At 39.0% G+C, this 15,281-nt stretch overlaps 1 protein-coding gene and 1 pseudogene across 4 annotated transcripts in view; one reads left to right on the top strand and one right to left on the bottom strand.

The window, feature by feature from the left end:
- Positions 1 to 15,281, top strand: part of MCMBP (minichromosome maintenance complex binding protein) — a 68,773-nt gene that overhangs the window by 32,672 nt on the left and 20,820 nt on the right. For 3 of the 4 annotated variants that reach the window (XR_003796966.1, XM_029244768.1, XM_029244767.1), the window contains exons 6-9: positions 4,992 to 5,136; positions 7,957 to 8,108; positions 9,822 to 9,922; positions 14,926 to 15,104. Coding sequence is in view for 3 of the 4 variants with exons in the window: in XM_029244768.1 (XP_029100601.1) it covers positions 4,992 to 5,136; positions 7,957 to 8,108; positions 9,822 to 9,922; positions 14,926 to 15,104 (577 nt within the window). In the remaining variant the exon portion in view is untranslated. The remainder of the gene's footprint in view (positions 1 to 4,991; positions 5,137 to 7,956; positions 8,109 to 9,821; positions 9,923 to 14,925; positions 15,105 to 15,281) is intronic. The other variant, XM_029244769.1, reaches the window with a different exon arrangement.
- On the bottom strand, positions 10,124 to 11,576 carry LOC114908516 (annotated as a pseudogene).

The raw sequence follows: 15,281 nt of genomic DNA, 5'->3' as shown, positions 1-15,281 counted from the left end.
CTCAGTGAAGGTAGCTGGAAAAGAAAATTATTCTTCATTTATAGAGCTTGGCTTTATTTTTATAAAATGTGTTTCCTTTGTCCTAAACAAGAAAATCTATAAAACAACCTTCAGTATTCATCACTGAGAAATGATAAAATTATGGTGCATTCTGCTAGTGAAAAACTGTTTAAAAGATTGAGGTGGATTTAAAGGGACTGAAAAAGAGAGTTGCACAATCATTAAGTAAAAAAAACTGGTTTTAAATTGGAACTCATTCTAATTTTATTAAGGGAAAACAATATGTTTGTTCTTTTGAGAGATTGTGGAGACATCTCATTCTCATTTTTATTTTTTTTAGTTACTAATTTCTTTAGGCATTGTTCACATACTGAAATGCACAGATTTTAAAGGTATACTTAAGTGGTTTGGATAAATGCATACACCTGTAATTTGCACACCCATCGAAGTAAAGAATTTTGTGCCTTTTTCCCGTCACCACCTCCTTCCCACAACTGCTCTGATTTTTTTCACTATAGCTTAATTTTACCTATTGTTGAATGTCATACAAATGGAATCATATAACATATAGTCTTTTGTGTCTGATATCTTTTATTCAGCGTAATGCATTTGAGATTCATCCATGTGTATCCATAGTTCATTCCTTTTTATTGCTGATGGTATTTGTTTATATAATATCCAATTGATGAACATTTCGGTTGTTTCCAGTTTGAGGCCAGGCATTTTTTTGGTGAGATTTTAACTTACTAAATCAGTTTTTTAACAGATACTTTGTGTCGGTTGTGATAAAGTTGTGTATCTGTCAAGGAATGTTTCACAATCATTGAATCACAGTTCTTGAATTTATTGACATAAAACTTTCATAGTATTTCCTTGTTTTCCTTTTAATGTCTAAGGCATATCTAACAATGATCTCCTTTCATTTCCAAAATGTTAATTTATTTTTCTCTTTTATCCTTGATTAGTATTGCTAGGGGTTTGTCAGAGAATCAACTTTTTACTTTAATTTTTTGTTTTCTATTTCATTGATGTTTGCTCTTATTTCCTTCCATTTTTAGTAATGGTTTTAATTTTTTTTTAAACCTTAAGGTTAGTGTGCAGATCATTTCATATCTTCCTTTTCTAATATTAGCATTTAAGGCCATAAAACTCTAATCACTGCTTTAGTTGGATCCCACAAATTTTGACTTTTTTTTACTCTCATTCAGTTCAAAATATTTTCTAATTTCCTTTGTGATTTCTTCTTTGATCCTTGAGCCTCACTACAATATACTTCTGTTGATCTTTTAAACAGTTGTCTCCTACATAAATTTAGAAATAAGGGGGAAAAATTACGTCTTTTATGTTGCATAAATATTGATCATTTCTAGCTCTTTTTGTCTTTGTTTTTGTCTGGAATCATTTCACTGAGCCCTTTTTTTTAAGTACTGATCCGTTGGTAATAAATTTTCTCAGCTTTTTTTCAACTGAAAATGTCATTATTTCACCTTTTGTGTGTGTGTGTGTGTGTGTGTGTGTGTGTGTGTGTGTGTGTGTGTTGCTGCATTGTGCAGCATGCCGGATCTTAGTTCCCTGATCAAGGGTGTGTGTGTGTGTGTGTGTCGTGGTGCTGCATTGTGCAGCATGCCGGGTCTTAGTTCCCTGATCAGGGATCTATGTGCCCCCTGCATTGGGAGCATGGAGTCTTAACCACTGGACTGCTAGGGAGGTCCCTCACCTTTATTTTTGAAGGATATTTTCGGAGGTTGTAGAACGCTTTTTTTTCTCCCAGTGGTTATAGAATGCTTCATTGACAGGTATCTCCCATCTTCAACACTTCAGTGATATTGTTCCATTGTCTTCTGGCCTCCATTGTTTTTTTATAAAAGGATAGCTATCATTTTTATCATTGTCACGTGTATGTAATGGGTCTTTAGTTTTCCTCTGGCTGCTTCTAATATTCTCTGTGGTTTTCAGCAGCTTGACTATGATGTGCCCATGTCTGGGTTTTTTGTGTTTATCTTGCTTGGGTTTTATTGAGCTTTTAGATCTGTGGGTTGATATTTTCAGAAGATTTCAGCCATTATTTCTTCAAATATTTTTCTGTCCCAGTCTCATCTTTTTCTCATTTTCTGGGGCTCAAATCACATGATTGTAGACTAATTATTATTGTTCTCAGGTGATTGAGGGTTTTTTTTTTCCATTTTATGTTTTAGTTCTAGATTTTTTCATTTGGTTCTTTTTCTTTGTTTCCATTTTTCTGATGATAGTCCTCATCTTTTCTTTTAAAATTGTAAATTTTAGAACTGCTTTTTAATGCCCTTGTCTGCTAATTCCAATATCCAGGTTGTCTCTGGGTTGTTTTTTTTTTTTCTGTTGATACTGTTTTTAATCCTGCTTATAGGCCATACTTTCCTGCTTCTTCACATAATTAATCATGTGTTATGATTAGTTATGCTGATATACAACACTGTTGAAAGTTTTGTCTTCAAGAGTGTTGAATTTTGTTCTGGCAGGCAGGTAATTTAAGTGGATCGCTTTGATCTTGCCAAGGCTTGGTTTTGGGATTTGTTAAGGTAGGTATGAGTGGCACTTACAATGTAGGATGTAGTCCTTACTTGCGAGATGTGCTATTTCCGGGTCTCACCTAAATGCTCGTGATTCTCGGTAGGGTCCAGTTCTAGTATTGTGTAACTTCCAGAAGCTCTGCTAAGCTCCCAACCAAGCAGCAGCTGTTCTCTCCTAGGGCTCTATTTGAAGCTCTTTGCTCTCTAACTGTTCTGCAAATTCCAGTTGCTTCAGTAGCCCTGAGCTATGTGCTCTGTTTTCTCTACCAGCAAGAGCAGAACCTCCACTTCCCTTTGCTGCAATTTGGAAAATGCCCCTGAGAGAGCTGGGGAGAATGTGGAGTTTACCTGTGGTGTTTCTTCTCATTCAGGGATCATAACCTTATGTTCTTTGTTGTCCAGAGACTGAAAACAGTTGCTTCATGCCTTTTGTTCAGCTTTACAGGTTTTTTGTTTTTTTAATTGAAGTATAGTTGATTTACAATATTGTGTTAGTTTCAGGTATACACCAAAGTGATTCAGTTATACATATATATATGTATTCTTTTTTAAAGTTTGTTTTCCATTACAGTTTATTTCAAGACACTGAGTATATTTCCCTGTGCTAAGCAATTCTTGTCGTTTATCTATTTTATATGTGGTAGTGTGCATCTGTCAGTCCCATACTCCCAATTTATCCCTCCCCCGCCCAGCCCCTACCCTTCGCCTTTGGTAACCACGAGTTTGTTTTCTATGTCTGTGAGTCTGTTTCTATTTTATAAATAAGTTCATTTGTACTATTTCTTTATATCTCATATATAAATGATATCATAATATTTGTCTTTCTCTGTCCGACTTACTTCACTTAATATGACAATCTCTGGGTCCATCCATGTTGCTGCAGATGGCATTATTTCATTCTTTTTTATGGCTGAATAACATCCCTGTGTGTGTGTGTGTGTGTGTGTGTGTGTGTATACACACGCCACATCTTTATCCATTCATCTGTTGATGGACACTTATGTTGCTTCCATGTCTTGGCTATTGTAACTAGTGCTGCTTTGAACATTGGGATGCATGTACCTTTTCAAATTAGAGCTTTTGTCTTTTCTGTATATATGCCCAGGAGTGAGATTGCTGGATCATAATGGTAACTCTATTTTTAGTTTTTTAAGGAGCCTCCATTCTGTTTTCCATAGGGGCTGCACCAATTTACTTTCCCACCAACAGTGTAGGAGGGTTCCCTTTTCTCCACACTCCAGCATTTATTATTTGTAGACTTTTTTAGTATATGTGCTGCCGAAGCAAGCACTATTTGTAGACTTTTTGATGATGGCCGTTCTCACCAGTGTGAAGTGATTATACCTCATTGTAGTTTTGATTTGCATTTCTCTAATAAATAGCAGTGTTGAACATCTTTCATGTGCCTGTTGGCCTTCTATATTCCGTCTTTGGAGAAGTGTTTGTTTAGATCTTCTGCCCATTTTTTGATTGGGTTGTTTGTTTTTTTCTTATTGAGTTATATGAGCTGTTTGTATATTTTGGAAATTAAGCCCTTGTAGGTCTCATCTTTTGCAAATATTTTCTCCCAGTCTATAGGTTGTCTTTTCATTTTATTTATGGTTCCTTTTCTGTGTGAAAGCTTATAAGTTTGATTAGGTCCCATTTGTTTATTTTTGCTTTTATTTCTATTGCCTTGGGAGATCAGTTTTACAGTTGTTTACAGCAAGGTAGGGGGCATAAGTTTGAGCTGTTAATTCTTATGACCCAAACTGGAAGCCTTCTTTTATTGAAAAGAAATTTTTGTTATTCTGGGTTTTTTTAAAAATTGAGGTGTGGTTGATTTACAATAATGTTTTAATTTCAGGTGTACAACATAATGATTCAAAATTTTGATAGATTATACTCCATATTTATTATAAAATGTTGACTGTATTCCCTGTGTTATACAACAGGGGTCCCCAGCCCCTGGGCCGTGGCCTGTTAGGAACTGGGCTGCACAGCAGGAGGTGAGCGGCGGCCGAATGAGGGAAGCTTCATTTTGCTGCTCCCCACCGCTCTCATTACCACCTGAACCATCCCCCCCATACACACACACACCCGTCCGGGAAAAATTGTCTTCCATGAAGCTGGTCCCTGGTGCTAAAAAAGTTGGGGACTGCTGCTATACAATATATCCTTAGAGCTTATTTATTGTATACATCAGCCTTCTTTTAAAAATACATTTTTATTTTAACCAAACTGCCAAAGTAATAGTTTTTTTTTTTTTTTACATCTTTATTGGAGTATAATTGCTTTACAATGGTGTGTTAGTTTCTGCTTTATAACAAAGTGAATCAGTTATACATATACATATGTTCCCATATCTCTTCCCTCCAAAGTAATAGTTTTTTATTAGTCACCTAGGTAGGGTAACTTACGATATTCCCCAGTTCATGAAAATCTTTCCTTAACCTTTCATTTAACGTCTATGTTAATACAAACCAAGCTCGAGTCAGCCCTTCAACGTCCTACACTCCCAGTCGTCACAAGAGGAGTTATGAAGATGATGAAGATATGGACCTACAGCCGAATAAACAGAAAGAGCAGCACGCCGGTACCAGGCAAGCAGGTAGTGTGTGCCATTGGGCTTTCGGTAGACTTCTGGTCTCTTGCAGTAGATTCATATTCAGAGTTAATTGTTGTATAATGTAGCTCTAGATTTAGGAGCTGGCAGTGATTTGACAACTTTGCTTTGAGGTTTATCACAATTATAGACAGTTTTGAGCGTTTGAACAGTTACTCTTTGGTCAGACTGTGCTTCATAATTGAGCAGTTAGGCATCACTTAGTGAGAAGTGGCTACTGTCAGTTGTTAAGCGTCTCAAGTTGGGTAGCTGGAAAAGGTCTTTTACCTTTCTTCATATTTTATTTATCTCAGCTTTTAAGTAATATGAAGCACTCTACCCTAAAAGTGACTTATTTATATCTGAAACATCCTTTCTTATTTTCTTTTTGGAATAGTGATGCTTTTAATTAGTAAGACTGAAAACATTGGAGGAAAAATGTGAAATTGTGGTATACTGGATTACTTACTCCTAAACTTTAAAATTAATTAAAACGCAATTCTGATTAAAACAAGGAGACCAAAAGTTGAAATTTTCTAAGAGAATGAGAGAATTTCAAAATTGGTATATATCATTATTGATTTCTCCAGTCACAGTTATTATGAACACTGAATTCCTTCATATGGCAGGTAGATAAGTTTGTCTTTATTTCTCCTTTTCTGTCCAGTCATTTCTCTTTAGCATCTTTAATCCAAAGACAAGTTAAAGGCAGAGGAGGTAAAAACAAATTAGTCTAGTTAATTTGAATGTGAAGGATGGGTTGAGAGGGCAAATATAGCACTCAGTGGTAAACAAAGATTTACTACTGAATTTCATTTAATCATATATTATTCTACTTTATAAGTTCATATTACCGTATTTCTTTAATGCTAAGGCATATTTTAATGTTTTTAAAATTGGAATGTTTTATAGTAAATGTATACAAATGTGATAGTATTCTTTTTCTCCACTCACCCCCCAAATGTTTATTAAAATTAACGGTGTATCATAACAATAAATAACATATTAGAATCCAAGACACATGGTAATTCTCTTATCATTTAAGCTGTTGATGCTTCTATTTCTTGCCCCTTTTGTTTGAATATCATACTTTTCAGGGCTTTTGAATACATTTGAGTGCATTATTTATGTAAAGTTTGCCTTGTTTGTTGGTTTCTAAGCAATCTTTCAGGCTGTATATATATCTTAAGCTGTTTTGGAGATAAGTGTAATTCACATGCAGTTGTAAAACATAAGACAGATCCTGTATATACTTGATCCAGTTTCATCTGGGTCAACATCTTGCATAATTAATAGTAGAATATCATAACCAGGAAATGGATATTGATATAGTCCATAGACCTTATTCAGAATTCACATTTTTACATGCAGTTATTTTTGTGCATGTGTATGTATTTAATTCTGTGCAGTTTCATCACATGTGTAGACTCATGTGACCACTACCACAGTCAGGATACAGAACAGTTCATTACCCGGATCTCTCATGTTGCCCTTTTATAATCATACCCACCTCTCCTGCCTCTCTACCTCTTCCTGGCAACCACTAATTTGTTCTTCATCCCTATAATTTTGTCATTTTAAGAATGTTACATAAATGGAATCATGTAGTATATAGACTTTGTAGATTGGCTTTTTTCATTCAGCAAAATTCCCTTGAGATCCATTCAAGTTGTTGCTTATATCAATAGTTTATTCCTTTTTATTGCTGAGCAATATTGTGTGGTATGGGAAGCTATATTTTAATTCTAACTAGTTATCAGCCCTAAACTGTGACTACTTTAGGGGTAGAGGCTATCTTTATTTTTTTATTTTTATAAAATTAATTAATTTATTTTAGTTTTGGCTGTGTTGGGTCTTTGTTTCTGTGTGAGGGCTTTCTCTAGTTGCGGCAAGTGGGGGTCACTCTTCATCGCGGTGCACAGGCCTCTCACTGTTGCGGCCTCTCTTGTTGCGGAGCACAGGCTCCAAATGCACAGGCTCAGTAGTTGTGGCTCACGGGCCCAGTTGCTCCGCGGCATGTGGGATCTTCCCAGACCAGGGCTCGAACCCATGTCCCCTGCATTGGCAGGCAGACTCTCAACCACTGCGCCACCAGGGAAGCCCGAGGCTATCTTTTTTTTTTTTTTTTTTTTTTGCCTTATGAGGGCCTCTCACTGTTGTGGCCTCTCCCGTTGCGGAGCACAGGCTCTGGACGCGCAGGCTCAGCGGCCATGGCTCACAGGCCTAGCCGGTCCGTGGCATGTGGGATCTTCCCGGACTGGGGCACGAACCTGTGTCCCCTGGATTGGCAGGCGGACTCTCAACCACTGTGCCACCAGGGAAGCCCCCGAGGCTATCTTTAAATGATCTTTTGTATCCCCAGCAACTAGTCTGATTCCTGGTACATAGTGGACATTAATAGATGTTTGGTAAATGAATTTATTGCTATATGGTTTTATTCTACTTAATAAGTAGAAAGAAGTATGTTCTACAAAGGTATTTTTGTTGTCAGTAGACCCGTGTACTCCTTGGGTCAAAGATGTCAAGTAACGATGTTAAATATTAACTTTAAAGTTACTTACATGAGATTTGATGGGGGGGGGAATTTGTTGCCATTTTATTGCAGGTGGAAAGTGATGACACTTTCAGATCTTCATAATAATCTTTGTTCTCTTGATAGGTCAAAGGGCTTCTAGTATGTGGTATTTCCTTAAAAACTGTAACAACTTGAAGTTTGTAAGCTCAGAAGCATCATTTCTATCAAATTCAAAAGGCTGTTTAGGAATGTTCTTTATCTCCAGGAAGCCTTAGCAATGATGATGTGCAATGCTGTCCCTTTGAATTTAGGGAGTGTTGGTGGTCTTCAGTGGTGTGGAGAACCAAAACGTTTAGAAACTGAAGCTTCTTCTGGACAACAGCTGAACTCGCTAAACTTCTCTTCTCCTTTTGATCTGAATTTTCCACTGCCAGGAGAGAAGGGTCCTGCATGCCTCGTGAAGGTAATAAAATCTTTCATAGACCTGATGCTGACAAAGATGTGTTAAGTGTCTCAGAAATTAAAACAGAAATCTCTTAGCATTTGTATTAGCAAGTTTCCTCTTGCTGCTGTAACAAATCACCACAAACTTAGTGGCTTAAAACAACAAAATTTATCATTTTGCAGGCTTTAGGCCAGAAGTCCAACATGGATCTCACTGGGGTTAAAATTCAGGTGACAGCAGGACTGGTTCCTCTCTGGAGGCTTTAGGGGGGGAGTCTGTTTTTTTGCCTTTTCCAGCTTTTGGAGGCTGCCATTATTCCTTGGCTTGTGGCCCCTTCCTCCATCTTCCAAGTCAGCAGTAATGCAGCCCTCTGACCATTTCTTCATAGTCACATCTCCCTCTGACCTTAGGTAGGAGAGATTCTCCAATTTTCAGGACATGTATGATTAAATTGAGCCCACCCATGCAATCCAGAATAATCTCCCCATCTTAGGGTCCTTAATTTATACAAGTTCCTTTTACATGTAAGGTAACAACATACTCAAGGATTCCAGTGATTAAGAAGTGGATATTGGTCGGAGTGGTGGGGGGACATTATTTTGTCTACCACGGCATTGTTTACAAAAAATGGATATTTCAGATAGAAGTGGAACAACTTTTAAATTAATATCTATTTCCTTTCTATATCATTTCTAACTTACTAATATCTGCTTTATTTTTTAATATTTATTTATTGGCCGCGTTGGGTCTTAGTTGTGCGGGATCTTTGTCGCGGTGCGCTGGCCTCTCTCTAGTTGAGACGCGCAGGCTATGTAGTTGCAGCGCGGGCGTAGTTGCCCCACCACATGTGGGATCTTAGTTCCCACACCAGGGATCGAACCTGGGTACCCTGCATTGGAAGGCGGATTCTTAACCACTGGACCACCAGGGAAGTCCCTATCTGCTTTATTTTCATCATTCTTCCTTTTCTTATCAAAAGCCATTTCTCACTTAGATTTAAAATAAGGTAGAAGGAAAAAAATCTGTTAATAGTTTGTTCCCCTATTCTGCTTATTCTGATTTTTTAATCATGAGAGGTGAACAAGTGATACAAGTTTCAGAAATGATCATTGAGAATTTCTGTTCTTAGTTGTTGTGGTTTTAATTTAAATGGCACTTCAGTTATGTAGCACAGGAGCAAAAATTAGCACGTTTTTCCTTCCGTGCTTCTCTTAGGTCTCACCAGTAGGAGGCTTTGACAGTTTCTAATATCCATCATGATAGACAGCTTTGAAAGTTTGGCTCTTTACTGTGAGAAACCTCATGGCCATTCTAAGTTTGTGTTAATCCTCCTAACACTGCATAGCTTGTGAATAAGTCCAAAGTTAATAATCGTGGGGTTTTCCCTTCTCTTGATGTAGTTAATAGATTTTGAGATAATGCATGTTTCTAGTTTTAGTTGACCATCATCCTTGGGGGAAAGCCTTTTCTCTGAATGTAGTGGGGAAACAGACATTGGTCAGGAGTCAGGAGGGCTCATGTTTTAGTTGTTAACGTATTTGCTCATTGCAGAATGACTTCAGGTAAGTGCTTTACCTCTCTTGATCTCAATTTATCAAATAAAGGAGTTGCTTTGAGGTTCATTTTCTGATTTAAAATGCTAAGATATTATTATTACTTTAAGACTAATATCGTATGCTTTTTTGGTGTTATTTAGTCCTAACAATGTGATTTTGTGTGGCCTCTTGTTAGGTCTATGAAGACTGGGATTGTTTTAAAGTAAATGATGTTCTTGAGTTATATGGCATACTGTCTGTGGATCCTGTGCTAAGTATACTGAATAATGATGAAAGGTGAGTCTATTTTGACATAATTACCCTCCAACTTTTCTGAAAGTTTGAAATTATAAAGAACTCTACTGTAAGATTTCTCTCCTATTTATTCATTCAAGTAATTTTTGTTTATGTTAGTGTGGATGTTAATCTGTTATTTATTTTGAGGCTCAAATTTTCCCATATTTGGCTACTGGGAGCCACTTTAAGCAGGCTCTGGGTTCTTTTTTTAAAAATTATTATTATTTAAGACCTTAAAACTGGTGCTTGCAGTTTGTTGACTTTTTTGAAAAAAATCAAGCAGTAAACTTTTATTGCAAATTAAAAATGAGGTTCTTAAAAAATCTCAACTTGACCCGATATGAAACAATTTAAAAACCTTTAAAGGTGTATTGAGAAAAAACAGGCTTTTTCTTTTTTTTTTTAAACACGTTTGTCATTACCAAAAAGAGATGTCTTTAGGTAAAAATAATAAAAACCCCTTGCTGCTTAGATAATGCACATAGTTCTAGATATGTGGTCAACAGGCAAAAAGCAAGCACTTAAGGTCTTCAGCTCCAGTCTTTTGTTCATTTCTTATTGCTGGAATTTCATATTTGTTTCTTCTTGTTGGATGACTAAACCGGGTGATGGTAGAGATGGTAAGCCGGCATTTTCTCAGCCCTGCCCTGCTCAGCCTCGGGAGCGGATGAATTCTCAGCTGGTGGATTGGCTGCTTTTGTCTCTTTGCCATCTTGTGGTTCAGGGTTTTCTGGGCGTCTGCGTTGGTAATTGAAGTTGCCGCGGTACCGATGTCGAGGTGGCTGCTGACGTTGGGTCTCATCTCCTTGATTTTCCTTATCTTCTTCATTGCCATCCTCTCTGGGCATCTTTGGGGAGGAAGGCATATTCTGTCTCACTCCTCTACCTTGTTCTCCTGCACCCTGGTTGTCAGCACCCTCCATCACTTCTCTCTGCACAGGAGGGTTGGAGTGCTGTGGTCGACACCCATTGGGTCTCTGCATGCAGTAAGGTGGGCACCTTCGCCTGCGGTAGGGCCGACGCTGTTGGGCCTGGCACTCTCCGATCCCTCATTCTTTTTCCCACTCTCACTGTTCTGGTAATTCTGCGGGTGATTGCGTGGAGGACCCCTACGACGTGGATAGTGTCTATGATGGTTACGGTCTGCTGCATGTTTACTGCCTTGCGCTGGAACTCCACCAGGGCCTGTAACATTTGCTGCCTGCGCACCCCCCTTTTCTCCTTCAGCAACATCGAACTCCACAGTCTCTCCATCTGCTACACCGCGAAGGTACTACCTGGGTTTCTTCTTTATGGCAGTCTGGTGTACGAATACATGTTTCTTGGTGTCACTCCTGTTGATGAAACCATATCTGTTTCTTACATTGAACCGTTTTACTGTTCCCAGAACCTTCGCTGTAATGATCTTTTTGTCCCCACCAGCAGGCGCCGCTGATGTGAGGCTGCCGGGGCCACCGCTGCCTGCGCCACTGCCAGTCCTGCCCATGCCCATCGTGCTGGGCTTGGCGGCGGCAGCAGTGAGGGCGGGGGGTTGGGCGGCGGGTGGCTGCTGGGTCTCGGCCTCGCTGCTCATGGTTGCGGTGATGGTGAGTGGGGACGGTGGCAGTGGGGCTGCTCGGGGCTCTCCGGGGTCCGCTCCTGCTACCGATCGAACTGTGGGTTCTTTTTTTTTTTTTTCGCGGTACACGGGCCTCTCACTGTTGTGGCCTCTCCCGTTGCGGAGCGCAGGCTCAGCGGCCATGGCTCACGGGCCCAGCCGCTCCGCGGCATGTGGGATCTTCCCGGACCGGGGCACGAACCCGTGTCCCCTGCATCGGCAGGCGGACTCTCAGCCACTGCGCCACCAGTGGGTTCTTTTTGACGTGACCTTATCTTACCATTTTTGAACATATATTTTCTGATGCATTAAGCTGTTTCAGCCTCATCTTGTACTTCCCATGCTTCAGCCTCAGTCTCAGCCCTTTTTCCAAGGAGCACCTGTTTCTTTTACTGAGGAATTTTGTTTAAAAAATCGAGATTTGAGTACTGGTGTGCTCATTGGTCCTGAGCTGGCATTGCTTCTATGACATTTCAGCAGAGCTAGGAAATAAATATATACATACTCACACACGCACACATTTATATACACACATCTACATATATTTTTATATTATTTACAATATCAGAAACCATGAGCTCACGCTGTCTTCCTGTTTCCAGTTCAGTTCAGCTCCACAACTCGGTGTCATTCTAGTCTTCCTCCTTTCCGTATTTGTAATTCCCTTTTCTAACAGAAAGAAACTTGACTCCTAGTATCCTCAATATATTCCTTTGCTCAGTTCTATGGTATAGTAGGGTCCCCCTCACTTTGGTTTTGCTTTCCATGGTTTCAGTTACCTACAGTCAACCGCTGTCTGAAAATATTAACTGGGAAATTCCAGAAATAAACAATAAGTTTTAAATTGCATACCTTTCTTAGTAGTGTGATGAAATTTTGAGTTGTCCCACTCCGTCCTGCCCAGGACGTGAATCATCCCTTTGTCCAGGGTATGCCATCCGTTAGTCACTTAGTAGCCATCTCAGTTATCAGATCGACTTTCCAGGTATCACAGTGCCTGTAGTCAAGTAACCCTTATTTTACTTAATAATGGCCCCAAAGCATAAGCGTAGTGATCTGGCAATTCGCGTATGCCAAAGAAAAGCTGTAAAATGCTTTTTTTAAAGTGAAAAGGTAAAATTTTTTGACTTATACGGAAAGAAAAAAAATCGTATGCTGAGGTTGTTAAGATCTATAGTAAGAACAGTAGAAGATTCTGTGAAATTGTTGAGATGGAAAAAGAAATTAGTGCTAGTTTTGCTTTTGTATCTCAACCTGCAAAAGTTACAGTCACGGTATGTGATAAGTGCTTAGTTAAGATGGAGAAGGCATTAAATTTGTACAATAAGATATTTTGAGAGAGAAACCACATTCACGTAACTTTTATTACAGTATATCATTGTAATTGTTCATTTTTATTATTAGTTATCATGGTTAATCTCTTACGGTGCCTAATTTGTAAATTAAACTTTATCATAGGAATGTATGTATAGGAAAAGACATATGTGGGGCTCAGTACTATCCACAGTTTCAGGCATCCACTAGGGGTTTTGGAATGTATTCCCTGCTGATAAGAGGAGACTGCTATGCAGAGAAGGTAATTTCAGAATTGATAACCCATACCACTGCAAAAAACAAACCTAGTAACTTGAGTTCATTATTTGTTTCCAATTTTTATTTTAGAATGAGAGGGTATATATAGTCAGCTGTGTTCCAGAGTTACCTGGGTGACTTCCTCCCACTTAGTGCTCTGCTAGTTGTTATTCATTATACATAGTTAGGTTCATTTGTTTCCATTGTGTTTCACTGCAGAGTTTTCCCTCTGTCCTTATTGGTTTCTGTACTTAAAGATAAGTATAGAAAACATGGAAATTGTTGCCAAAATCAAAACTGTATAAAAAGAATGTAGGAATGTCATTCCCCACTACCTTCATCTCTTCTACCCTGCTCCCACCCATGCTCTGTAGGGCAGGAGAGCGAGGCTTCATCTGCTGCTCCCCTTGCTCGCGTTGCCACCTGGACCATCCCCCCAACCCCTGCACCCCCCCACTCCCCAGCCCATCCGTGGGAAAATTGTCTTCCGTGAAACTGGTCCCTGGTGCCAAAAAGGCTGAGGACTGCTGCTGTAGGGAACCAGCCTCAGTTCTGCTTTTATCCTTCCTGTATCTCTTTTTTGCAAAAACAGATACATATATATTTTTTCCCTCACTTAGCCTTATATAAAAGGGGGCATGGTATATGTGCTCTTTTACATATTTTTTCCCCTCAATATATTCTGAAAATCCAGATCATCCTCATTCTTTCTTATTTTGTTTTGAGGTTGGCGAAAGAAAGGAATTATATTCTGCCCCTGCAGTAGAGTTTTTTGTTAAATATTGGACATTCATCTTGGTTTTCCATAGGAAGAACTTATTTTTTCACACTTAAAAAATGATGCAAAACAGACATTTTAAACAACTTTAAATAAACAGTTCCATAATAATGGCATACAAAATTGCTTGTCTTGGCTGTTTCTGGTTATGGTGAATTTCCTGCTTGAGTTACTTCATTTATGGAGGCATTTTAGTACACAGACTGAGCCAGATGGCCTGGGTTGGGATCCTGGTTTGGCCACTTACTGGCTTTGTGACCTTACACTTAACTACTACGGTGGCTTGGTTTCCTCATTATACATGAGGGTGGTTGTGAGGTTTTAATGAATTTGTGTGTGCAAAGTGAAGAACATTGCCCGGCACATGGTACACACTATATAAAGGTTGTTGGTATCATTCTTGTATTTAAGGAGGATGGTGGTATGAATTGATTACTCTCTAGAGTCAGTCTGTAAAGTCTAAAAACATCTTAGTCATTTGTTTCAATCATCTCACAATAAATCTATCATCTGCTAATTTATTGAGCAAACCTGAAAAACTCACACTTCCTTTTCACTGCTTGTCTATTCACTGTTCAAGAGAGGTATCATGTAAGAATAAAATTTAGGAAAAAAAATTAGCAAGAGAGAGGAATGGATTCTTCACACTGAATAGTAGACACCTGATGGCTTTTAAGGAAGAGGCCCCCATTTTTGAGACACGTGATGAAGTATTTGATGTCCCAGCTAGTAGCTTAAGAAAGGGTGTCTGCATTCTGAAGTAACTTGATGAGTGATATGCTGTATCCCATTTGTTGCAGTTACAACACACCCAGTAAAAATGTTATTGATCTTGAAGAATAGAATAAGTACATTATCTCATAATATGACCAAAGTAGCCTGAAATCTGTGATGTAAGTGTTCACAAGGAAGAGGAGCATTTTCTGCTCTTTAAGGGGACCTGCAGGTGAAATTGTTCTTGGCTTGAGTTCTCATTTGATTTTCAGAGATGTGTGTTATTTTTACATCTGTACAGCTGCCGCCTTTGTGAACTGAAGCTCTGTCATCTCTCCGCAGGGATGCCTCTTCGCTGCTAGATCCAATGGAATGCACAGACACGGCCGAAGAACAGAGAGTGCACAGTCCTCCTGCCTCCTTAGTGCCAAGAATCCATGTGGTTTTAGCCCAGAAGTTGCAGCACATCAACCCTTTACTGCCTGCTTGCCTTAACAAGGAGGAGAGCAAAACCTGTAAGTGTAAGTGCTAAAGCCTCGTGGCCCAGAGACTTACCCAGCACGTGAAAGCTGCGTGGTGGAGCTGTCAGTCAGATTCTTGGTCATCAGAATAAATTTCTCCAGCGGTCACCATTTCTTTGCCCCATTTTCCTTTATGTTAATTCTCTTCATTAAAATGAGGCCCCCCAAAAGGTACAC

This window comes from Monodon monoceros, unplaced genomic scaffold, assembly GCF_005190385.1.
Source record: "Monodon monoceros isolate NGI ecotype Baffin Bay Population unplaced genomic scaffold, NGI_Narwhal_1 Super_Scaffold_4, whole genome shotgun sequence".
NCBI lineage: Eukaryota > Metazoa > Chordata > Mammalia > Artiodactyla > Monodontidae > Monodon > Monodon monoceros.
The sequence above is the reverse complement of the archived record's forward strand: the minus strand, read 5'-3'. Positions and strand labels throughout refer to the sequence as shown.